The 26,780-nt window shown below is 36.1% G+C and overlaps 1 protein-coding gene across 3 annotated transcripts in view; it reads left to right on the forward strand.

Annotated features, from left to right (window-relative positions):
• NECTIN3 (nectin cell adhesion molecule 3) overlaps window positions 1–26,780 on the forward strand; it is a 145,599-nt gene that overhangs the window by 75,701 nt on the left and 43,118 nt on the right. For 2 of the 3 annotated variants that reach the window (XM_061389289.1, XM_061389371.1), the window contains exons 6-7: window positions 6,545–6,683; window positions 9,500–9,584. In XM_061389289.1, the coding sequence (XP_061245273.1) occupies window positions 6,545–6,683; window positions 9,500–9,584 (224 nt within the window). Of the gene's footprint in view, window positions 1–6,544; window positions 6,684–9,499; window positions 9,585–26,780 lie in introns of those variants that run through there. The other variant, XR_009731020.1, reaches the window with a different exon arrangement.

Below are 26,780 nucleotides of genomic sequence, written 5' to 3' on the forward strand. Positions count from 1 at the left end.
CTCTAAACTTTAAACTATTTTAGAGCAAGCAGCACAGTTTTTTTTCCCCCCAAATAACATACAATTTGACTGAATTAAGTTTGATTTCATTTTTATTATACCAATAAAAATTCATGCACAAAAGAATCATTGAATAGTGTACAAAATATACCAACTTTTCTGTTTTTAGATTGTTTCTATTAATGCATTTGTTTTCTTCTGTTATATTCCAATAAGCACTGTTTTTTAAAAAACGTGTTATCTTCTTTGAATTGAGTAGTGATAGATTTCCATCAAGAGCTTAAAACCAAGATTGCTTTCAAAAGCTTTTGCTATATACCTATGCTTGGAATAATTTCTTTTCTTGAACCTTGATAATAGTTTTATCATGTTCACTTCAATTTCTAAAGATAAAACGATTCAGTTTTCTGATGTTTTATTTCACTTGCCTTGGGTTGGCCACAAAGTTCATTTATATTTTTCCATAAGATGTTGCAGAAAAAATGAGAATGAACTTTTTGGCCAACCAAATAGCTTTTATTCTGGCTGGGCACTGTGGATGAAACCTAGTGAAAGTTGAGTAAAGTATAAGTTATTCTCAAAACTTGAGACTAATTCAAGACCTCATTCCCTTTCATGCATTATATTTCTATATAGACATGATATCCTAATGTTCATAGTCTCAGTTATGAGAAATATCTCAAGAAAAACCTAGTCTTAAAGGGACAGTTTCATCTAAAAGTTAGAGGTAACAAAACCTAGAGGCTTTGACTTTTTAAAAAAGTTATTTAAAAATATGCAAAAGTAAGAATAATGAAAGGAATGTTCATGTACCTGCTTCAGTTATTGTCCATTCATGGTCAGTCTTGTTTCATTTAAACTCCGGTCTGCATAGTCCCTCCTGCCATTATTACTAGTTCATCTGTAAGTATGTCAGTCTGTAACTTGAAAGATAAGGAACATTTAGAAAAAGTAATCACAGATTCATTACTCTGCCGAAATGAATCATTCCTAATATCAAGTATCCAGCTACTGTTTAAATTTCTAATCATCTCTTTTTACAGTTTTAGCTAGTAACCAAATATGATCCACACATTGGTTGGTTGAAATGTCTTTTAATCTGTGTGTCCTTTATGTGCTGTTTCCCACTCCCACACTTCTCCCATGCAACATTTTGGGAAGAAACAGCTTCATTTGTCTTGCAGTTTTCCAGTTTGGATTGTGCCAGTTGCCTGCTCCTTTTGCTTGCATCTCTTGACAGATCTAGAGCCTTGATAAGATTAATGCTTAATTTTGGGGAGCAAGGTTACTTCTTAAGTGGTGGTGTTTGTCCATCAGGCACATAGTACCTGATTTTCTTGCAATATTAGCAGCAATTTGATGCTCAAAGCCTAAACTTTGAGCTTTAGGGACAAAGTGACAGGGAACCTATATAACATCTAGATCTATTAATTCTGTTTTTTACCATACCATGTACTTTGATGTCTTAGTGACTATATTCATGCTGCTCCCTTGACCTGAAATTCCATTTCCTCCCTTTGCTGTACTGGGAAATCAGTCTGTATTCAAGGTCCAGTTCAAATTACAGCTCAGTGAAACTTTTCCCTTCATAAGTTAATAACTGCTCTTCATAATCCTTTTTTATCAACCTATATCTCCTCTACTGTAATACCACATTATTCTAGTTATTAACTATCTTCTCTAGGTTAGTGGTCTTCAATGGAACTTGACTGTACCTATCAGTTAAGAATTCGTATGTACTCCTCATATGTAGAGTTTATAAATTATATGTGTGCTACCATAGAAGTTTGCTATATGCATTATAAAATATTCAAAAGTGAAAATTTTTAAATTTGATAAAGTAACATTTTTAAAAGATTATTTTCACTAAAAGAGGAATCTTTGAGTAAATAATATAATTGTACTTCATTTTAAAAAGTTGGCTTTTTCCTCACTAAAACATTTTTGAGAAAAACCATACGATTGAATGTGCTTCATTTGTCTTTTCATCTTGGTTTTACACTTTTTGATTCAGTGATTAAAAGTTGTAAGTCCATGTTGAGTATATTTTGACACTGGTTTTTATATATGAAAGCTCAGTTACCTCTCAGAAACAAGTAGATTCAATGAAAGATGTATATTTTTAGGGACCTTAACAGTTTTCATCCCAACTACTGTTTTTAGCGCTAGTCTTCATGTTCATGGTGTTTGGTTTTTCAGTGTCAATGCTAATCACCCTCATACTAGCTATTTCAGCCCATTATGGGTTTAGTGTGAGGTTTGTTAAAGAGGAGTGAATATAAATTTATATTTTATTTGGTTTCTAATTATTTTATCTGAGGGGGACTTGATTTGTCACATCTAATTAGGTTGCCATGGTTTTATTTCATAATGTAACATGCAGTTTAGGTATTAGGAGTAAGATATTTGCATTGCCATTTTGGAGGATTTTGTTTTATTATTTGTTCCTATATTACTGGTGTTCCTTCTGTCAATTCTTTGCAGGAATGACATTTACCAAGAATAAATGCTTACTAGTATTTAACATGGGTTAGCACTGATACCCTCACTTGGTTTATGAGTCAGATGTTCACTTGTCACATAGAGCACCCGTGTCATGCCTCCTTTACATTTTTTATTTTTCATTAAATCTAGATAAATTTTTAGTTCAGCTGAGCTCCCATATGTCATAATACATCTGTCACAAGATGCGGACTATGATGAGGAGGACAACCAAGTGAAGATGTAATTGTCTGCTTTAATTCGGGACTGTCCAACTCCACACTCCCCATAGGATATCTTGGGTGCCCTATGTGGCAGGGTGCCACCTGATGCATGGACCTATTAGGGCTACCAGTGCCAATCCATATTAGTACAATGCTAATTTTTATTAAATGCCTTCTCCCTCTCTTTTATTTTGAGATAAGTGATCATTTCTTTCTATACTTTATTGAAAAATAAATAATTTTATGGATTCTCCAACACTGTTATGAGGATTTTGTTTGCTATTGCGAGGAGAGGGGCTGTAAATGTTACGTTTGCATTGCTAGCACTTAGAACAAGACATGACACACCTTAGGTTACTATTGGTAATTTGTTGGATGAAAATCTAAGGAGACCCTCCTGATCCAAATAGAGGACCTTCATTAAAAAGTAGTGACATAAATATATGGATGGATGTAGAGGCTTAGATGTCATATTGATAAGTGTTAAAAGGACTTTTTATGAAAAGTGAGAGTGGGGCATATTTATGGGGAAAATTGGTAATACAGTGACATGTAGTGTGGGAATATTTATGTATTTTAACCCAAATAAAAGTTAGGAAGATAAATTTGTATAGTATATTAAGCTGTGAATTAGTTGATGGATTATATTAGTTTTGGTAAAGGAAATGAAGAAAAAGGGATGAAACTTAATGTTTCAGTTAATTGTTAAGATTTAGTGTTTTAACATAAGTATAATAAGGGACTATAAATTTCTATACTCAATTTAAAATGGTTTTAGCAAATTGCCAGAAACACATATTTTAGTCTATAGAATAGTATTTAACTTTTCAAAACTATAAAAGTGCCTCAGTTTCAGATGTGAGCACATATTTGAATAGCTTTTATGTAGTTTTATTCACTTATATCAGAGTGATAACATGGACTTTAGTTCAATTTAATATCTGTAATATTTATGTATATTTTTCAAAAAATAATGAAAGTTATTTGTAACTGATGTTTGATAGTTTTCTCCATAATCACCAAAATTTATGGTGTCTCTATATTTCTATGGATAGGGTATTTTGGTTGTACTGAGGGATGCTATTTTTCTGTTTTTGGAGGTGGTTTCCAATGTATATGGATTCATAAGCTGCCATGATAACAGGAATATGTTCTTTGGGGAGACATGCATCAGTCCTTTAATGCTAAATATTTGAATGTTTGTGTTTTTGTTTTCTGCTGCTTATAAACGTAAAATTAGATTTAGTAGAACATCTCCTTAAGTGATGGTAAGGTAATGTTGCTTCATGTCAATCACTCAGTAAACTAGCTTGATGTTTAAAAATGCCAAATTTTTATACATTTGCTTGCTTAATTTTTTTTTCTTCTGGTTTTGTTGGAATATAGAGACTATGTAGATTATGTGGGCAGGGATACAGGGAGGCAGTGTTGGGGCTAAATTCTCAAATTTTGTCAAAAATCTTTGACTTGAATGCAAGAAACTTTAGCTTTTCATTTACATTTCATACTAGTGTTCATCACCCGTTAATACCTTTAAAATCTTAATGCTCTTAAATGTATTATTTCTTTTCTTAATTAAATTTTGAAGAATTGAAAAATCAAAAAGAAAACATGAAATTATGGCATGTATGTACTTGACATAATTAGTTTACCTGTGTGGAGTATGATATCCAGTTGGTAAATGGATTCATACCTAAAATCTTAATTTGGACTAATTACATTCAAAAAGTAACCTGAGTGTTTGAAAAATAATTTCAGAAATATTACTATAAATATGGTATAACTTTGTCATTATCATCAAAATAAGAACACTCAAATTTAAATTCTCCATACATAGGGTCACTTTACTCCTTAGGAAAAGAAAAACTTCTTTTAAAGGGAAACTTTCGACTAGTGTGAAATAGGTAGCATACTTGACACACGGAGATTTTTAAAAAATTTTGCCTCTGACAAGGTGTATAATGTTGGTCAGATAACTTTTGCATTGTAACCTTAAAAGGTTTCAATTGGCCTATTGTTAAAACCTGAATACGAAACTAATTTATATGGTGGGAAAAAGTGATAGTATAGATGAGAAAATTAGCCCTATATCATCCCAAGTCTCTTCTACATTTATAAAAGCAGAGTATATTTGGCTTGGTTTTCAATTTTTTTTCTCATGTAGCACATATTCAAATGGAGTTAGTACTGGTTAGAGATACGTGCAACAATGAATGATGAACCAGGTATGTATTAGCAAATGAGGGTAACCTTTTGAATGATGAAGCAGGTTATATTGTTTACAATAATTGTGTATCTTTAGATTCTATTCAGTATTTGAGTTATTGTTGAAATTGGTTACTTGGCACTCACGGGTATGAGATTTTTAGTCTAGAATAAAACTAATAAAATGACACATTAACAAACCCAAGATGTTAGTTTGCTAGGAAATTGGTAAAGAAGTGAAACATTCTTTTTAGCAATCTAAAACACCGCATGACTCACATTTGAATAAAAACAGTTGAAAAATACTCTTAAATACAGTATATTTGGAAATTCTATGATGGTAAGTAGATGAAATATTTCAAAACTGATAGTGCTTTGATTCTATTTAAATTTGTCATGTCTGGAGTCCAGTAGTAACTATTTAAGGATGTATGTGAGCATCAGTTTAATTGAAGACAAAAGAGCTCTTTATTTCCAAATAGGGCACCCAAAAGAAGAGATTATATTAGATATTACAAAAACCATTCTTTCCCCAAAAAGGCGTACGTAGGGTAGGGTAGAGGTTTGTGTCATGTCCTAACCTAGTTTTATTTCCTATTCATTGACTGAATGACCTTGGGCAGAACATTTAACTTTAGAACAAAAGTATCTTCATTTATAGAATGTTACCTTAAATATCTTATTGGTTAGATAAATTGAGTATATTGAAGGTTTTTTGTAACTGATGGGTCATTCCTCAAAATTTAGCTATTGGGTGTAATACGGCTGAAATTGTCAAAATAATACCTATACATAAGGATTGATGGTTTTGTAATATCCATAATACTTATATTTGAAAATAACTTTAGTAAGTTCTTTTACTTGGGAATTCATAAAATAGGGTGGCTTTTAAAAAAAAATGTGTGAAATGCTAACTAAAATACGTTTTTAAAATCCTTTCTTATAAAATTTTTATGATACAGGCTGGAAATGAGAAATTGATATTCAGAAATTATATAGTGTGTAGCCAGGAGATAGGGAAGAATTTACATAATTTTGTAGTAGAGACACTATCTTAAAGTGTACTATGTATTAAATGTGTGTTAATTAAGGGAAGTTATCTGCAACACATACTGTTTTAGTCACATTTCTGTTTTAAAAACTTAAATTTTGCAATGTCAGCTTTTGACTGTTTATTACTAGAGAGCTAGGGTATTTTCTGTTTTTTAGTGTTATTTTTCTTTTTCTTGAAGATTTTTGGTTTCTTCAATAGGATTTCTTTTAATATAATAAAAGCTGAATATGGTGTTGGCTAACTCCATTAAAGCATACTGAATAGTTTTTGTTTATCATCTTTTAGAATAAGAAATTAGTTTTCATCTTTTCTTCTTAAGACAAGCTTTCCCCATAGACTGTAGATTCAGTCATTCATACGTGACAAGGGATATTCTTTTCATAACTTTAAAAAAGTAAAGTTGGGAGTACTAAGGTTACATCTTGCAAAGAGTGTGTGAGCATTAAAAAGTAACATCAAGTTTGGGGTCTTCTTACCTTGTGGCTGGATAACATTCTTGCACATTGTAGAAATCAGAGGACAGGAATTCAAGAATTCTTTGTAAAATTGCTTGAAAAACCTAATTTTTGTTACTTTTCAGATGTTCCATTTAAGCAGACTTCTTCTATAGCCGTAGCTGGAGCTGTAATTGGAGCTGTCCTTGCCCTCTTCATCATTGCTATCTTTGTGACTGTGCTGTTGACTCCTCGAAAAAAGAGACCATCCTACCTTGACAAAGTGTAGGTAACTTTTTTGCTGGTGTTTAAGTCAGTCTTTATCATTACAGCTACTCATATGAAAAGTGTCTGAGGGATAGAAATAAAGATACTGTTAGGTATCTGTAAGATGGCTAGTTTTATCAGAAAGTCTCAAACTACATCTTGGTAAATAAACAGTTGCAAGTTGCATATTTGGCTATTAGAGACAAATACATTCTTTTTTTTTTTTTTTCCTACAGTGTATTATACATCTTTCCAAATGGTAGCATAATGACCCTTTATGTTGTCCTGCCTTCTGAATAAAGATGCAAGTCTTCAATGAAGTAGTTGAAAGACAGATAAAAAGTCTTAGAAGTTTACTTATTTAGATTGTATATGCCTGTCTTATGTATAGATATAACTTAACTTGCAGCTGCCAAGTCATTAAATGTGTTGAGTTTTAAAGTTTTTATCTTAAAGAAATTTGATTTTGGTGAATTACAAAATGTGCATCTTTTTTATTGAAAGAGAAAGGAATGTTTTGGACCTAATCATTAGATAGAGTTATAAAAAAGAAATTACATTTTGTTGAATAGTCAAAAGACTGATGTCCCAGTTCACTTAATTCCATCAGCAGCTTTTGTTACTTTACCTGTGAAATGTAAATAATACTTTTCCTGCTTACTTCACATGGCTTTAATAAGAGTAGAATAAGATGATGTTGTTTATGAACTGTGAAGGTCTATACAAATGGGATTATTTCTTGTGTGGTTATTAATGGTTTTATATGAAGATATAAGGCTAGCTCTCAAAGAATGTATTCTGTCTTCATAAATGCTTTGTGTATGTCTTTGCCTCTCTGGCACAGAGCACAAATCTTTTTGGGTTAAAAGCACCTGGGTGACCTGCTTACCTCACACAGCTGTGATAAGAGTAGAATAAGATGATGTTGTTTATGAACTGTGAAGTTCTGTACAAATGGCATTATTTCTTTAGTGTTTTTACATGAAGATATAAGGCTCTCAGAGTACTTCTTCTGTCTTCATAAATGCTTTCTATATGTCTTTGCCTCTCTAATCTGGCACAGTTAGAGCATGAATCTTTTGGGGTTAAAAGCACCTGGGTATTAGTCTCAGGTCTATTATGATCGAGTTAATAGTATGACCATGAATGAATCACCTCCATGAACCTTGGTTTTCTCACCTAAATGACATATGGCACCTTGGAGCTATATATTTGCTGTAATTTTTATTACATTAAGGGAAATAATTACTTTAAATAAAAGAAATAAAGTACTCTTTCAGTCTGTTACCTGCGAGACTGAATTTCTTTAATATTTCAAGAGTAATTAACTGGTTTGTGGTTAAATTCATATTAGCTGCTGAATTATCTCGAGCTTTTCTATAATTTCAAAAACATACTTTACTAGTAGGCTAGTAATACATGTAATGTATTTTATTAATTGTTTGAATTCTAATCATTTAAAATATTATTTCATGACCACATTGATAAGTTATTAGACTACTGAGAATTTGTAATTTGGCCTCTATAGCTTTCATGTTCTTTATCTTTTAATATAGGTAAAGTTTTTTTTATTTACTAATCTTAATTACTGAAAATTAGTTATCTGTGATCTTCAAAAGTAAGAGTCTATATAAAAAGCTGCTTTCTAAAATGCAGAAAGCTACAAGATATTTTTAATTCTATTTTTGTTGTAATATAACAATTTAAAAATATATGAAAATACTTTTGTTAGTAGATTAGGTCATTTTGGCAAAGGTAAATGCATTCCCCAAGGATATAATAGCCTGTGTTTGTTTCAGGTGGCAAGATTTATAATGGTTTGTAGATTGAAAATCTTAATTTACATGATCAATGTTCTAAGGGTGACCATGGCTTTTGAAAACTAATTTTAGAAGTATTTCCAAAATGTAGTATAAACTCATTTTTTCATTACCATTTTAAGATACGGTCTTTTGCTAAGCCGCTTCATTCATGCTCTCCTCTTGGTGACCCTATGGACTGTAGCCTGCCAGGCTCCTGTGTCCATGGAATTCTCCAGGCAAGGATACTGGAGTGGGTTGTCATGCCCTCCTGCATGGGATCTTCACAACCCAGGGATCCAACCCATGTCTCTTATGTCTCCTATATTGGCAGGCATGTTTTTTACCAGTAGCATCTCCTGGGAAGCCCTAAGTCTTTCAAATCACTATTATGACACTTTGGAGGAAAGTGTTTTCCATCACACAGTTGACTATTTTAAAATGTTGGTCTGCATGGTCACATGTAAAAAATATACAATACTTAATTAGTCATATACTAGTGCTATGCTTAGTTGCTCAGTTATGTTCAACTCTTTGTGACCCCACGCACTGTAGCCTGCCAGGCTTCTCTGTCCATGGGGATTCTCCAGGCAAGAATATTGGAGGGGTTGCCACGCCCTCCTCCAGGGGATCTTCCCAACCCAGGCATCGAACCCAGGTCTCCCGAATTGCAGGTGAATTCTTTACCGACTGAGCCACCGGGGAAGCCTAGTTATATACTAGATTGCTTGCTTAATAACAGTTTTCAAAAAATGATTCTATATAGGTTGCTTCTTTTTTTAAATTTTTGAAGAATTGTTTATTTCAGATTACTCCTAAACATTAGAACCTGTAAAGCTCGTTTACTTTTTTCCAAATATGATTAATGGAAATGTAAGAATTGAATTAAACATGTATACTAATACAACTATTAGTATGAGGAAAATATTCTCAAAACTTAAGAGAATCTTGATGGTTCCCCACTCCCCTTTTTTGTTTTGTTGTTTTGTCTTTTGTGAAATGTGGTAATCATATTTTTTAAACTTTTTCATGCAGGATCGACCTTCCACCCACACATAAACCACCTCCTAAGTATGAAGAACAGTCTCCCCCTTTGCCTCAGAAAGACCTTCTATATCAAGTAAGTATCCTTGAGTACACTTAAATGAAATAAAATAAAAAATACGAAGTAGTGTTTGTTTCAAATTTTTCAATATTTATTTCTAAATATTATTTAGTCATTATACATTAAGTATTATACAATAATTTCTGTGAAACATTCAAGGAATCAAATTTAGTCTACAAATTGATTAAAAGAATTTATGGCTGGTATAGGTAAAACAAATCAACACTGTATTAGGAGTACAAATTTTTGCTTAAAGCCTATGACTGAAGACTTATTATTAATACAGTTTTATTGACATACAGATCTATTACATGCATTTTCCTATAAAATAAAAGAAAAATTGAATTTTAAGGTTTAATATGTGATGGAGCGGTTTTTCTCCTTGGCATATGTATTTTGTTTCTTTTCAGTATATGCAAGGTCTAAGTTTTTGCTTTTATTTAGCAACAAAAGGTTTATATTCCAATTTAAAATATTGGGTATGAATATTGGGCCCCATTTTACACTGATGATAATTTAAATTTTCTCTTAGAATCAGTTTACAGAAATTCATGTGAAAATACTGATTCAATCATTCTGTCTTAGATTCCATATCTAAACTAATATGCTCTACTTGGGAAAGTTTAAGCCAATGGAATGTTTGAATACTTTTATTCTTAAGTTTTGGAGAAGGAAATCGTAACCCACTCCAGTATTCTTGCCTAGAGACTCCTTTGGACAGAGGAGCCTGGTGGTCTGCTGTCCATGGGGTCGCACAGAGTCGGACATGACTGAAGCAACTAGGCATGCATGCATTCTTAATTTTAATTTTTTTTGTTTCTTTCCTCTATCACCCATGGGACTCTAACCCCATATTGGAGTTTTATTACCTGAGAAACTATTCTGGAATATTTTTCTTCTAAAATATGTCCTGTATCTTCAGCTTGAATAAGGCAAATCAGTTGCCCACCAACTAATTAATTAACTTGGAGGGAAAACTTAAAAGGAATATATCTGTTTCAATGTTCTCAGCTTCTGTTCCTTAGTTGACTGTCTAGTTGATCTACTGCCTGCGTATAGGGCAGGGAGGAGCATTTCACAGAATGTGCACTCATTGACAGTGGGTACCAGCTTGTCATCTTGCACAACTTTGGTGTCCTAGAGATGAAGGTGACCTATCTTTTCAGAATTGTTGTTTTAACACACAGTACAGCCTCACATCTCCTTTGGCAAATGAATTAAATTGATAAGCAGTGTGAAATGTCAGCAAAGGATTTAGCTAGAGGTGTTGTTAACTGCTGCAGATGGATAGGATAGCTGCCTTCTTCCGTCTACAAAGCTGGAAGTTAACTGGAGGATTTCTAGATTCAGGTGAGGGGATAGTTTAAGAATGTTGTTAGTAATTTTTAGTACAACCTTAACTGCATATAATTTTATTCTTGTCCATAAAATCAACTTATTATGTTACTTTTTATTTAATATTTTCAAACTAAATATTTATAAAAGTTTATGAATTGAAAAAAATTACTTGGCACAGATGATGGGACCTGGTTTTAGTTAAGAAAATATAATTTCTATATATGTAAGTGCTGCTAAATAAACACAAAAGGAAGATTTTTCTTGGATGATTTGATAATGGTACAGACTGAAATTTTTATCCTTGGAGTCAGAAAAAGCTTCCTGGATGGATCAGTTTGGAAGTAGGATTTTTGATGCATGTGATAAAATTACTCAGTTGTTGATTAGAATAAATTTCATAATCACAGGCATAAATCTAGGTGGAAATGAACAGTTATGTGAAAGAGTAGTGGAAATTTTAGAAAGGGAATTGGTGGGACAGCATCTGCAGTGGATAACACTAGACCTTTGGAGTTAGAGACCACCTAGGATCACTGTGACTTTTTTCTCATCTATAAAATTAAGCAGGTGAGGATTGATTGTTTCCCTCTTCTAGCTATTAAATTGAGTCTATAAGATATTGCTAAAGGTCAGCTGGTTGCATCATTTTGCTTAGGAGAGTCAAAATGAGTTAGAAATGAAATAATTCTTAATTCTATAAAGATTTTAAGAATAATTCAGGCTAAAATTATTATCCATCAGTAAGATAATTTGTTGTGATTCATGCATTATAATGTCATATGTTAATTATATGGCTGTTTGTGTTTTAATTAATGTTGTGATACCAAAATGCAAAATACACAGAACTGTTTCCTAGTTACCTAGAAATCTGTAAGTGTGTAATTACTATCTAATTAGCTTCATGCAATGATAACCACGCTGCAGTAGTAAATGCCATCATAATGTTCTGCTTCAGTAGATAACTTGTCAACTTTAGACTTATGAGGTAATTCCTAATTGAAGTCAATAGTCCTTAGTCCTCACACCAGGCCATGCTCCCAAATACTGTCATGGCTTTAAGGAAGAGAGTCCCACTTGTTCTACCCATTGGTATTCTACCCTTGGGAAACCACACAAAGAAAAAGATCCTTACTACTTATGTTTGTTTCCATCTGAGCCACAGGGAAGCCTATTAGTTATTCAGTTGCGTCCAGCTCTTTACAACCCCATGGACTGTAGCCCACTAGGCTCCTCTGTCCTTGGAATTCTCCAGGTAAGAAAACTAGAGGGGGTTAGCCATTTCCTTCCTCAGGGAATCTTGCCAACCCAGGGATCAAAGCCAGGTCTTCTGAATTGCAGGCAGATTCTTCACTGTCTGAGCCACCAGGGAATATTACCAAACTCATAGCTGAGAATTTTCACTCTAAATATAAGCTGGAAAATGAGGCCTAGTATTGTGAAGACATCCTTTAGTGGGAAGGGAACTATTACCACACTGCAGAGAACATATGTGGAGGCCCACAAAAATATAAAAAGAAGGAAATAAAAAGAGGAATTTCTCGCCTGGTGGTAAAGAGTAATTAAGAAATACTATGGCTGATTCACGTTGATGTTTGACAGAAAACAACAAAATTCTGTAAAGCTATTATCCTTCAATTAAAGAATAAATGAATATGAAAAAAAATACCACCAGCTTGTTATATTATTAGTTGATAATCCTACAAAAGTGAGTCTCCATTTAGGAAACTAATATTAACTCATGACATTAAAATATATTTTACCTTTTTATTATGGCTTATTTTCTTAACATTTTAAGTAATATGTAAGTATATTTTTGGTACAAAAAATGCAAATAGTACAGATATTTATAGAGTTAACTATTAAAGTTTTCTTTCATCCCCCTATTCCCAAATATATTATTTCTTTCACAGAGGTCACTGTTGTTACAAATTTAAATATCCTCCCAGACTTTTTCCCACCTGTTTACTTTGAAGTATACATCATCCTTGTCTATAGCTACAAGTAGTTTAATTTTTAAAAAACGTAAATGTGATCATAGAATACATATTGTTCTAGAAACTGGTTTTTCCACTATTACAAACCAATATTTTTCATAATGACTAGTGTTGCCACCTTAATCAAAATCCTCTGTGTTCCTAAAAAGGAAGATTCTGGAGCACAGTTTCAGTTTTACTGAATCAGAATCCCAGGGGTTGGAGACAGTGGGCATTTTACCTAGCTCACCAGGTGAATTTGGACTTCGCTGGTGGCTCAGATGGTAAAGCATCTTGTTTACAATGCAAGAGACCCAGGTTCGATCCCTAGGTCAGGAAGATCCTCTGGAGCAGGAAATGGCAATCTACTCCAGTATTCTTGCCTGGGAAATCCCATGGACAAAGAGCATGGTAGGCTGCAGTCCATGGGGTCGTAAAGAGTCAGACAGGACTGAGCGACTTCACTTTCACTTTCTTTCCAGGTAAATTTTAATGCACATTCATGCTTGAGAACTGTTGCTGTTTCTCTATGTCATTCTTAATGGCTGTAATTATATTCTACTGTGTTGATACACCACAAATTGCCTAATGATTTTCCTAGGTGGTTTTCTTTTTTTTTTTGTTACATTAATTGTTGCATTGAGCATAGTTTTTTATACTTTATTATACACATGTGTTTATAAAATATATGCAAAAAATAGAACTGCTATGAATATTTTTTATATTTAAATAGGTGTCAGATGGCTGGCCAAACTAGATGTATTAATTTATATTCCTATAAATAGTATCAATTCAGTAACTGAGGCGTGTCTGACTCTTGGCGACCCCGTGGACTGCAGCGCTCAAGGCTTCTCTGTCCATCACCAACTCCCGGAGCTTACTCAAACTCGTGTCCATCAAGTTGGTGATGCCATCCAACCATCTCATCCTCTGTCATCCCCTGCTCCTCCTGCCTTCAGTCTTTCCCAGCATCAGTTCAGTTTAGTTCAATTCAGTTGCCCAGTCATGTCCCACTCTTTGCGACCCCATGAACGGGAGCACGCCACGCCTTCCTGTCCATCACCAACTGCTGGAGTCTACCTAAACCCATGTCCATTGAGTCGGTGATGCCATCCAACCATCTCATCCTCTGTCATCCCCTTCTCTTCCTGCCCTCAGTCTTTCCCAGCATCAGGGTCTTTACAAATGAGTCAGTTCTTCATATCAGGTGACCAAAGAATAGGAGTTTCAGCTTCAACATCAGACCTTCCAATGAATATTCAGGACTGATTTCCTTTAGGATGGACTGGTTGGATCTCCTTGCACTCCAAGGGACTCTCAAGAGTCTTCTCCAACACCACAGTTCAAAAGCATCAATTCTTCAGTGCTCAGCTTTCTTTATAGTCCAACTGTCACATCCATACATGACTACTGGAAAAATCATACTTTTGACTAGACAGATTTCATTGGCGAAGTAACTCCTCTGCTTTTTAATACGCTGTCTAGGTTGGTCATAACTTTTCTTCCACGGAACAAGCGTCTTTTAATTTTATGGCTTCAGTCAACATTTGCAGTGATTTTGAAGCCCAAGAAAATAAAGTCTCTCACTGTTTCCATTGTTTCCCCATCTATTTGCCATGAGGTGATGGGATCAGATGACATGATCTTAGTTTTCCAAATGTTGAGCTTTAAGCCAACTTTTTCACTCTCCTCTTTCACTTTCATTAAGAGGCTCTTAAGTTCTTCTTCCCTTTCGGCCATAAGGATGGTGTCATCTGCGTATCTGAGGTTATTGACATGTCTCCCAGCAGTCTTGATTCCAGCTTGTGTTTCTTCCAGCCCAGCATTTTGCATGATGTACTCTTGCATATAAGTTAAATAAGCAGGTTGACAATATACAGTCTTAACACACTCCTTTCCTGATTTGGAACCAGTCTGTTGTTCTATGTCCAGTTCTAACTGTTGCTTCGTGACCTGCATACAGATTTCTCAGGAGGCAGGTTAGGTGGTCTGGTATTCCCATCTCTTGAAGAATTTTCCTCAGTTTGTTGTGATCTACACAAAGGCTTTGGCAGTCAATAAAGCAAAAGTAGAAGTTTTTCTGGAAGTCTCTTGCTTTTTCCATGAGCCAGCAAATGTTGCAATTTGATCTGTGGTTCCTCTGCCTTTTCTCAATCAAGCTTGAACATACAGAAGTTCACAGTTCTCATAATGTTGAAGCCTGGCTTGGAGAATTTTGAGCATTACTTTGCTAGCATGTGAGATGAGTGCAATTGTGTGGTAGTTTGAGCATTCTTTGGCATTGCCTTTCTTTGGGATTGGAATGAAAACTGACCTTTTCCAGTCCAGTGGCCACTTAGCAAGTTTTCCAAATTTACTGGCATGTTGATTGTAGCACTTTCACAGCATCATCTTTTAGGATTTGTAATAGCTCAACTGGAATTCCAATACCTTCACTAGTTTTGTTCATAGTGATACTTCCTAAGGCCCACTTGACTTTGCATTGCAGGATGTCTGGTTCTAGGTGAGTGATTACACCATCGTGATTATCTGGGTCATGAAGATCTTTTTTGTATACTACTTCTGTGTATTCTTGCCCCCCTTTTCTTAATATCTTCTGCTTCTGTAGGTCCATACCATTTCTGTCCTTTATTGTGCACATCTTTGCATTAAATGTTCCCTTGGTATCTAATTTTCTTGAAGAAGTCTCTAGTCTTTCCCATTCTATTGTTTTCCTCTATTTCTTTGCATTGATCTCTGAGGAAGGCTTTCTTATCTCTTCTTGCTATTCTTTGGAATTCTGCATTCAAATGGTTGTATCTTTCCTTTTCTCCTTTGCCCTTCGCTTCTCTTCTTTTCTCAGCTATTTGTAAGGCCTCCTGAGACAATCATTTTGCCTTTTTTGCATTTCTTTTTCTTGGGGATGGTCTTGATCACTGCCTCCTTTACAATGTCAGGGACCTCTGTCCATAGTTCTTCAGGGACTCTGTCTATCAGATCTAATCCTCTGGATCTATTTGTCACATCCACTGTACAATCATAAGGGATTTGATTTAAGTCACACCTGAATGGTCTAGTGGTTTTCCCTACTTTTTCAATTTAAGTCTGAATTTGGCAATAAGGAGTTCATGATCTGAGCCACAGTCAGCTCCCTGTCTTGTTTTTGATGACTATATAGAGCTTCTCCATCTTCAGCTGCGGAGAATATAATCATACTGATTTTGGTGTTGACCATCTGGTGATGTCCATGTGTAGAGTCTTCTCCTGTGTGTTGGAAGTGGGTGTTTGCTATGACCAGTGCGTTCTCTTGGCAAAACTCTATTAGCCTTTGCCCTGTTTCATTCCATACTCCAAGGCCAAATTTGCCTGTTACTCCAGGTATCTCTTGACTTCCTACTTTTGCATTTTAGTCCCCTGTAATAAAAAGGATATCTTTTTTGGGTGTTAGTTCCAGAAGGTTGTAGGTCTTCATAGAACCGTTCAATTTCATTTTCTTCAGCTTTACTGGTCGAGGCGTAGACTTGGATTTCTGTAATATTGAATGGTTTGCCTTAGAAATGAACAGAGATCATTCTGTCATTTTTGAAAGATTGCATCCAAGTACTGCATTTTGGACTTTTGTTGACTATGATGGCTACGCCATTTCTTTGTGCTGTTTCTGGCTGAGGAAATGGCAAAGAGGAGGGATGTGCATTCATTTTCTCCTGCAAGGACTCAGAATTAAAACTCGCTGCTGAACAACCGTCAACAGGAGAATGTTGAATCCCACCAGAAAAAGATACCTCACATCCAAGGGCAAAGGAGAAGCTCCAGCAAGACAGTAGGAGGGGCGAAATCTTGTTTAGAATCAAACCCCATACCCACCAGAGACACTTGGAGTGTTCAAACAAACCTTGTGCACACCAGGACCCAGGATAAAGGAGCAGTGACCCCAAAGGAGAAAAGAGTAGTAACCCCAAAAGAGACTGACCCAGACTTGCCTGTGGATTTCCAGGAGTCTCCGGCAGAGGTGTGGATCAGCAGTGGCCTGCTGCAGGGTTGGGGGCACTCAGTGCTGCTGTGCATGCATGGGACCTTTTGAAGGAGGTGGTCATTATCTTCATTACCTCCACCATAGTTTAGCCTTAGGTCAAACAACAGGGAGGGAATATAGCCCTGCCCATCAACAGAAAATTGGATTAAAGATTATCTGAGCATGGCCCTGCCCATTAGAACAAGACCCAGTTTCCCCCACAGTCTCTCCCTTCAGGAAGCTTCCATAGGCTTCTTATCCTTATCCATCAGAGGGCCAACAGAATGAAAGCCACAATCACAGGGAACTAATCAAACTGATCACATGGACCACAGCCTTGTCTAACTCAGTGAAACTATGAACCATGCCCTCTAGGGCCACCTAAGACGGAAGGGTCATGGTGGAGAGTTCTGGCAAAATGTGGTCCACTGGAGAAGGGAATGGGAAACCACTTCAGTATTCTTGCCTTGAGAACCCCATGAACAGTATGAAAAGGACACTGAAAGATGAACTTGATACTGGAAGTTAGTGGAGAAGTAACTCCATAAAGAATGAAGGGACAGAGCCAAAGTAAAAACAACACCCAGTTGTGGGTGTGACTAGTGTTGGAAGTAAAGTCTGATGCTGTAAAGAACAATAGATAGTATATTAAAACTCATTTCCTTCTCTAATGTTTACTAGAATTTTTGTTGTTGTTTGAGAAAACTGGAAAAATAATCTAAAAGCTTTGTTGATTCTTGGAAGAAGTTTCATGATTGATCCCTTGTTTGTAGTTATGTAAACCACCTATTTGCATCATCTTTCAAATTTATAGTTACTTTTTGAATTTTGCTTGTTAATATTTTAGCAGTTCTTTCATATGGACAGTAACTTTTTGTCTTGCATTTGTCTCTTATTTCTTAACTTTATCGTGTCTAATACAGAAAGTTTAAGTTTTTATGTAGTTAAAATATCTTTGGCTTTTTCCTTGTAGTTTGTAGAACTTGTATATTATCTAAAAAGACTTGCTTCCATTCCCCCTCTCTCCCTGATCTGGGGTGTTAAAAAAATCATATAAAACTCTTTAACAGTTTTATAGGATATTTTATTTTAAATAACATCTGAAACGTATTTTTGCTTATGATGTATAGTAGTGACCAGTTTCCCACCCCAATGATATAACCAGTTGTCCAGAAATTATTGAATTGTCTGTTCTTTTCCATGATTTGAGGACACTTTTATCTTAGAATAAATATTTCTGAACGCTTAATTATTACATTGTTCTGTATTTCTCTTCTTAAAGCAAGACAGCACTGTGCTTTTTTTTAAAATTTTTTTTTTTTATTGAAGTATAGTTGATTTACAATGTTGTATTAGTTTCTGGTGTAACACAAAGTGATTCATTACACATATGTATGTGTGTGTGTGTATGTATATAGGCATGTATTCTTATATTCTTTTCCATTATGGTTTATTATAGGATATTATATATAGTTTCTTGTGGTATACAGTAGGATGTTGTTATTGATCCATTCTATTAATATTTATAATAGTTTGCATCTGCTAATATTTAAGCACAGTTTACTATCTGGAAAATTATGATTTTCCCCAAATAATTCACTGTCATATATCTTATTCTTTCGTAAATTTTTGTAAAAGTTCATGGCAGAGTGTTGTGAAGGAAAGTTGTTTCTATTTTTTTTTCTTGAGTGTATAATGCATACAAAACTGTAAAAAAGAGTAGTTTCTAAGGTCTTACTACCATTTCCATTCCAATTTATCCTACTCCTACCACCTCCTACAAAAAAACATTTTTATAAACTTCTTCTTTGTCTTGATATAGTTTAATACGTAGGCAAGGAAACATTCATTTTATCTTTTCTCAAACAAAAGGTAACATATGTACTCTGTTATAAACTTGCCATTTCCTCTTAAGATACACTGGATATCTTCCTTTGTTGATACAGAGCATTCTCATTCTTTCTATGTCTTCGTAATATTCTAACGTGTGTGTGTTGCATAGCTTATAATGTCAAAATATTTTAATATACCAATAATGTTGCAGTGAATAGCTTGGTATATATACTATTTTATATCTATGCAAGTATAATTGGCAGGATAATTTTTTAGACTTGCCTGGACGTGAGTCTGAGTGAACTCTGGGAGTTGGTGATGGACAGGGAGGCCTGGTGTGCTGCGATTCATGGGGTCGCAAAGAGTCGGACCCTACTGAGTGACTGAACTGAACTGTACTACATCAAATAGTAAATGTGTTTATGTGTTTTATAGATACTGTCAAATTGTCCTCTATACATATTTTACTATTTTGCACATGTATGAATAATGCTTGAAAGTGCCTCTTTGTCCACATTCTCACCAACAATATATGTATTCCACCTGATTCCACTTGATTACTGGTGATAGGTGAAAAATAGTAAATATATAATTGCAGTTTTGTAACCTCATCATTAGTGAGTCTCAGCATGTCTTCAGATGTTTAAAGGGTCATTTCTTTTCCTGCAAGCCATCATTCTTTTGTGTGCTATTTAAATATGTTATAAGTAGAAACGAAAATTTTTTGAGTTGATTTCAGCATGAGCAGTATGTACATTGTTCATCAGTATCCAAACATGTGGTATACAGTGTTAAGAAAGATGAATCTTATATTCCCATAGATTTATGTGATAATATAAGGAGATTAAGAACTTGTTCAGTTCAGTCGTTTAGTCATGTCCATCTCTTTGTGACCTAATGAATCGCAGCACGCCAGCCCTCCCTGTCCATCACCAACTCCCAGAGTTTACTCAAACTCAGGTCCATCGAGTCAGTGATGCCATCCAGCTATCTCATCCTCTGTCGTCCCCTTTTCCTCCTACCCCCAATCCCTCCCAGCATCAGAGTCTTTTCCAATGAGTCAACTCTTCGTATGAGGTGGCCAAAGTTTTGGAGTTTCAGCTTTAGCATCAGTCCTTCCAATGAATACCCAGGACTGATCTCCTTTAGAATGGACTGGTTGGATCTCCTTGCAGTCCAAGGGACTCTCAAGAGTCTTCTCCAAGACCACAGTTCAGAAGCATCAATTCTTCGGCGCTCAGCTTTCTTCACAGTCCAACTCTCACATCCATACACGACCACTGGAAAAACCATAGCGTTGACTAGACAGACCTTTGTTGGCAAAGTAATGTCTCTTCTTTTGAATGTGCTATCTAGGTTGGTCATAACTTTCCTTCCAAGGAGTAAGCGTCTTTTAATTTCATGGCTGCAGTCACCATCTGCAGTGATTTTGGAGCCCCAAAAAATAAAGTCTGACACTGTTTCCACTGTTTCCCATCTATTTCCCATGAAGTGATGGGACCAGATGCCATGATCTTCGTTTTCTGAATGTTGAGCTTTAAGCCAACTTTTTACTCTCCTCTTTCACTTTCATCAAGAGGCTTTTGAGTTCCTCTTCACTTTCTGCCGTAATGGTGGTGTCATCTGCATATCTGAGGTTATTGATATTTCTCCCGGCAATCTTGATTCCAGCTTGTGCTTCTTCCAGCCCAGTGTTTCTCATGATGTACTCTGCATAGAAGTTAAATAAGCAGGGGAACAATATACAGCCTTGACGTACTCCTTTTCCTATTCGGAACCAGTGTGTTGTTCAATGTCCAGATCCTAACTGTTGCTTCCTGACCTACATAGAGGTTTCTCAAGAGGCAGGTCAGGTGGTCTGATATTCCCATCTCTTTCAGAATTTTCCACAGTTTATTGTGATCCACATAGTCAAAGGCTTTGGCATAGTCAATAAAGCAGAAATAGATGTTTTTCTGAAACTCTCTTGCTTTTTCCATGATCCAGCGAATGTTGGCAATTTGATCTCTGGTTCCTCTGCCTTTTCTAAAACCAGCTTGAACATCTGGAAGTTCACAGTTCATGTATTGCTGAAACCTGGCTTGGAGAATTTTAAGCATTATTTTACTATTCTGTTTTACTATTACATTATTTTACTATTTTACCGCAATTGTGCAGTAGTTTGAGCATTCTTTGGCATTGCCTTTCTTTGGGATTGGAATGAAAACTGACCTTTTCAGTCCTGTGGCCACTGCTGAGTTTTCCAAATGTGCTGGCATATTGAGTGCAACACTTTCACAGCATATTCTTCTAGGATTTGAAATAGCTCAACTTGGATTCCATCACCTCCACTAGCTTTGTTCATAGTGTTGCTTCCTAAGGCCCACTTGACTTCACATTCCGGGATGTCTGGCTCTAGGTCAGTGATCACACCATCGTGATTATCTGGATTATGAAGATCTTTTTTGTACAGTTTTTCTGTGTATTCTTGTCACCTCTTCTTAATATCTTCTGCGTCTGTTAGGTCCATACCATTTCTGTCCTTTATCGAGCCCATCTTTGCATGAAATGTCCCCTTGTTATCTCTAATTTTCTTGAAGAGATCTCTAGTGTTTCCCATTCTGTTGTTTTCCTCTATTTCTTTGCATTGATTGCTGAGGAAGGCTTTCTTATCTCTCCTTGCTATTCTTTGGAACTCTGCATTCAGATGGGAATATCTTTCCTTTTCTCCTTTGCTTTTTGCTTCTCTTCTTTCACAGCTATTTGTAAGGCCTCCCCAGACAGCCATTTTGCTTTTTTGCATTTCTTTTCCCTGGGGATGGTCTTGATCCCTGTCTCCTGTACAATGTCACGAACCTCCATCCATAGTTCATCAGGCGCTCTGTCTATCAGATCTAGGCCCTTAAATCTATTTCTCACTTCCACTGTATAATCATAAGGGATTTGATTTAGGTCATACCTGAATGGTCTAGTGGTTTTCCCTACTTTCTTCAATATAAGTCTGAATTTGGCAATAAGGAGTTCATGATCTGAGCTGCAGTCAGTTCCCAGTCTTGTTTTTGCTGACTGTATAGAGCTTCTCCTTCTTTGGCTGCAAAGGATATAATCAGTCTGATGTCGGTGTTGACCATCTGGTGATGTCCATGTGTAGAGTCTTCTCTTGTGTTGTTGGAAGAGGGTGTTTGCTATGACCAGTGCGTCCTGTTGGCAAAACTCTATTAGTCTTTGACCTGCTTCATTCTGTATTTCAAGGCCAAATTTGCCTGTAGCACCAGGTGTTTCTTGACTTCCTACTTTTTCATTCCAGTCCCATGTAATGAAAAAGATGTCTTTTTTGGGTGTTAGCTCTAAAAGGTCTTGTAGGTCTTCATAGAACCGTCAACTTCAGCTTCTTCAGCGTTACTGGTTGGGGCATAGACTTGGATTATTGTGATAGTGAATGGTTTGCCTTGAAAACGACAGCAGTCATTCCATTGTTTTTGAGATTGCATCCAAGTACTGCATTTCTGACTTTTTTCTTGACCATGATGGCTACTCCATTTCTCCTAAGGGATTCCTGCCCACAGTAGTAGATATAATATTCATCTGAGTTAAATTCTCCCATTCCAGTCCATTTTAGTTCTCTGATTCTTACAATGTTGACATTCACTCTTGCCATTTCCTGTTGGACCACTTCCAATTTGCCTTGATTTATGGACCTGACATTCCAGGTTCCTATGCAATATTGCTCTTTACAGCATCCGACCTTGCTTCTATCACCACTCACATCCACAACTGGGTATTGTTTTTGTTTTGGCTCCATCCCTTCATTCTTTCTGGAGATATTTCTCCACTGATCTCCAGTAGCATATTGGGCACCTACCGACCTGGGGAATTTCTCTTTCAGTATCCTATCATTTTGCCTTTTCATACTGTTCATGGGGTTCTCTAGGCAAGAATACTGAAGTGGTTTGCCATTGCCTTCTCCAGTGGACCACATTCTGTCAGACCTCTCCACCATGACCCATCTGTCTTGGGTGGCCCCACATGGCCTGGATTAGTTTCACTGAGTTAGACAAGGCTGTGGTCCATGTGATCAGATTGGCTAGTTTTCTGTGATTATGGTTTCAGTGTGTCTGCCCTCTGATGCCCTCTCGCAACACCTACCATCTTGCTTGGATTTCTCTTACCTTGGATGTGGGGTATCTCTTCATGGCTGCTCCAGCAAAGCCCAGCTGCTGCTCCTTACCTTGGGTGAGGGGTATCTCCTCAAGGCTGCCCGTTCTGACCTTGAACGTGGAGTAGTTCCTCTCGGCCCTCCTGGGCCCGCACAGCCACCACTCCTTGCAAGTGGTGGTGTTCCTCTGGGAGGCTGCCCCTGACCTCGGGCGTGGTTAGCTCCTCTAGGCCACTGCCCCTGACCTCGGGCATGGGGTAGCTCCTCTTGCCCGCTCCTGCGCTGTCACAGCCTGGCGCTCTTAGTCGCCGCCCCTGACCTTGGACAAGGGGTAGCTCCTCCTGGCCACTCTTCTGCAGGATCCGTCGGAGCAGGCATGCTTCTGTACGGCCCGTTGCAGCCAGCGCGCTTGACTAGAGTGCTAATGTTATCAAATTGTGTGGTGGATAATATTAGCATAACAGGTCCTATCAAGTTTTAGATTTAGAGATGTGTCCTCCAGGTATCTTAATTTCAGCTACTAATCATACCATATTTTATTTAAGACTTACTTGAACCTGTTCCCCCTTCTACTTTTTATAGTTTTGTAGATTCTCATTATCTTTCCTCAAAACTCATCTTTACAATGTATCACTGCCATTTTACAATACTATTTTTAGATAATCTGTTTTTGTTAATTGTCAATGATCTGGTTTTCTCCCTGGATCTAAATACTTTAACGTATTTCCAGATACTGGTTATCAGTAGTTACAGGCTTTGGGATTAGGAAGAAGGGAGAGAGGAAACTTATAAGAGAATTAACATTTTCTTCCAAATTCATGGAAATTAAATGACTGAGTGGAATATTTGAGTAAATGGGTCCTGAGTATTTCTAGGATAGTTTTGCCCTTGAGTAGCAAAATGTTTTCATCTTGCATATTTCCTCCAGTTAATAGGTAGTGATAATTATTGAACTCAGTACTGAAAGATTGTAGGGCCTCGTTCTGGTCTGAGGAAGGAAAAGTTTTGGGCTCAGCAAATTTGGATGAATCTAAATAATGCTGCTGCTAAGTCACTTCAGTCATGTCTGACTCTGTGTGGCCCCACAGAGGGCAGCCCACCAGGCTCTCCCGTCCCTGGGATTCTCCAGGCAAGAACACTGGAGTGGGTTGCCATTTCCTTCTCCAATGCATGAAAGTGAAAAGTGAAAGTGAAGTCGCTCAGTCGTGTCCACCCCTCAGCGACCCCATGGACTGCAGCCTACCAGGCTCCTCCTTCCATGGGATTTTCCAGGCAGGAGTACTGGAGTGGGGTGCCATTGCCTTCTCTGATCTAAATAATATATTCAAATAAAATACTGAAGCTTCTAAAGTATAAAGGATTGGTATTTTTAAATTACTAAGTCAAAGCTCTTACTAATCAGTCTTATAAATAAAAAGATAAACCTGCTTGATAAGATTTTATAAAGATTAATAAATTACCATCTATTATATCCTTATAATAGTGCCTGACACATAGTAAATGCTATGTGTTTGCTGTAATTGTTGTTATTGTTAGTTTAAAAGAAGTTTTGTTATTCTTAGAACATTTTTAAGAGACCATGCAGTGAAATTATTTCAGTAGAAGGAAAAAACTAATACCACTTTAACTCATGTAAGTAAACTCAGCATATATTTCTTTCAGAAATTATTGATATTTTTATTACAAGCTAAATTAGTAGTGCTTGAAATGAAATTAAATGGAGTTTTCCTCTTTTGATTCATAGTTCTATTTTGATTTTTCTCTGTCTTCCATTTATCAAACATATTTAAGTATGTAAGTATTGGGAATACATAGTTAATAAAACAGACTTTTAAAATGTTGTCTTTATGGAGCTTACATTCTAGTGACAAATGGATGAATGCCTAGGATGACTTTTTTCTTCTTTTTTTTGGGAAAGAATTTTATTGAAGTATAATTGGCATACAACAAATAAACAGACAAAAAAATATACATACGTATCTTAGAAACATCACCACAATCAAGATAATGTGCATATTCGTCATTTGCAAAAGTTTCCTGGTGCCCCTTTGCAATCTCCCTCTCTTGTCATTTCTCTGCTCCCCTTCTACATCCCCAGAGAACCGACTACTAATCTGTTCTCTATCTATATACATGAGTTTAACTGTTCTTGAATTTTAAGTAACAGCCATACAGTAGGTTCTTTTTTTGGTCTCACTTCTTTAACTCCACATAATGATTTTGAGATTTTTTTATGCTGTTTTGGTCTATAGTTCATTCCTTTTAAATAGGTATACTTTATAGATACATTCAGTTCAGTTCACTTCAGTCACTCAGTCGTATCCAACTATTTGCGACCCCATGAACCATAGCACGCCAGGCCTCCCTGTCCGTCACCAGCTCCCAGAGTCAACCCAAACCCATGTCCATTGAGTCGGTGATGCCATCCAACCATCTCATCCTCTGTCGTCCCCTTTTCCTCCTGCCTTCAATCTTTCCCAGCATCAGGGTCTTTTCAAATGAGTCATCTCTTCGCATCAGGGAGCCTAAGTATTGGAGTTTCAGCTTCAACATCAGTCCTTCCAATGAACACCCAGGACTGATCTCCTTTAGGATGGACTGGTGGGATCTCCTTGTAGTCCGAGGGACTCTCAAGAGTCTTCTCCAACACCACAGTTCAAAAGCATCAGTTCTTTGGCACTCAGCTTTCTTTATAGTCCAGCTGTCACGTCCATACATGACCACTGGAAAAACCATAGCCTTGACTAGACGGACCTTTGTTGAGAAAATAATGTCTCTGCTTTTTAATATGCTGTCTAGTTTGGACATAACTTTCATTCCAAGAAGTAAGCGTCTTTTAATTTCATGGCTACAGTCACCATCTGCAGTGATTTTGGAGCCCAGAAAAATAAAGTCAGCCACTGTTTCCCGTTTCCCCATCTATTTGCCATGAAGTGATGGGACCAGATGCCATGATCTTTGTTTTTTGAATGTTCGATATGTATTTTTATTACTTTGTCTTAATTTGGTTAATGCATTTCATGATATATCATTTTCTTTATTTTTCCTGTGTAAGCATCAACAATTAGGAAATTTAATGAGTTAATTCAAAGACAGTAGTTTTTCTTGGTCACTAGCTTTCCTTCAATATCTAGTATCCTCAGGAGATATAAATAATAGTATTTTGTAGTCCTTGGTACTGAAGTAGCCATTATCTCTCTATATGTTCTATTCATCTGTATCAAAAACAGTAATTAGTAGAGAGAAGATGCTTACTAAAAATTTTAAAGTAGAATAGTAGTAAGTGGTACATGAACAACAACATTTGAGTCATGTTGTTACCTCTTGTTTTCAGTAGAATCAAATGGGATTTAACAATCTTGTTATAATAAAAAGATTCAAATTCACTCATTTTGACTTGAACTCAGGGAGTTGGTGACGAACAGGGAGGCCTGGCATGCTGCCATTCGTGGGGTCGCAAAGAGTCAGACATGACTGAGTGACTGAACTGAACTGAACTGAACTGATAAATTATAGAAATACCCTAAGAAACTTTATTTCAGACTTATTGTATACATGTACACCAGCATGAATCTGGGGAACCTGGAGAGATGATTTCTAAAGATTCTGAGTTTAATTGCATTTTAGTATTTTTAATTATACTACCAGCATAAGTGCATTTATTATGTGATTTTTCAGAAAGGAGTTGAAATCTTACCTTGATTCTGATTGTTTCTGATTTGTAGCTGAACTGAGTGGGAATGTTTGGACCATCTTAAAAAAGAAAAAAAGAAGAATAACACAATAGTTCCCTCAGAACTATTTCTAAAAAATATTGAATTATTTTATGTAGATTAAATAACAGAAAAGAGCTGGCTTCATCCCAGTCACCAATACTTACTACCAAAAAAAGAAAAAATAAGTAGATGATTAAAGTAAAAGAACTAAATGTTGGCCTTTTA

This window comes from Bos javanicus, chromosome 1 (assembly GCF_032452875.1).
Source record: "Bos javanicus breed banteng chromosome 1, ARS-OSU_banteng_1.0, whole genome shotgun sequence".
Lineage (NCBI taxonomy): Eukaryota > Metazoa > Chordata > Mammalia > Artiodactyla > Bovidae > Bos > Bos javanicus.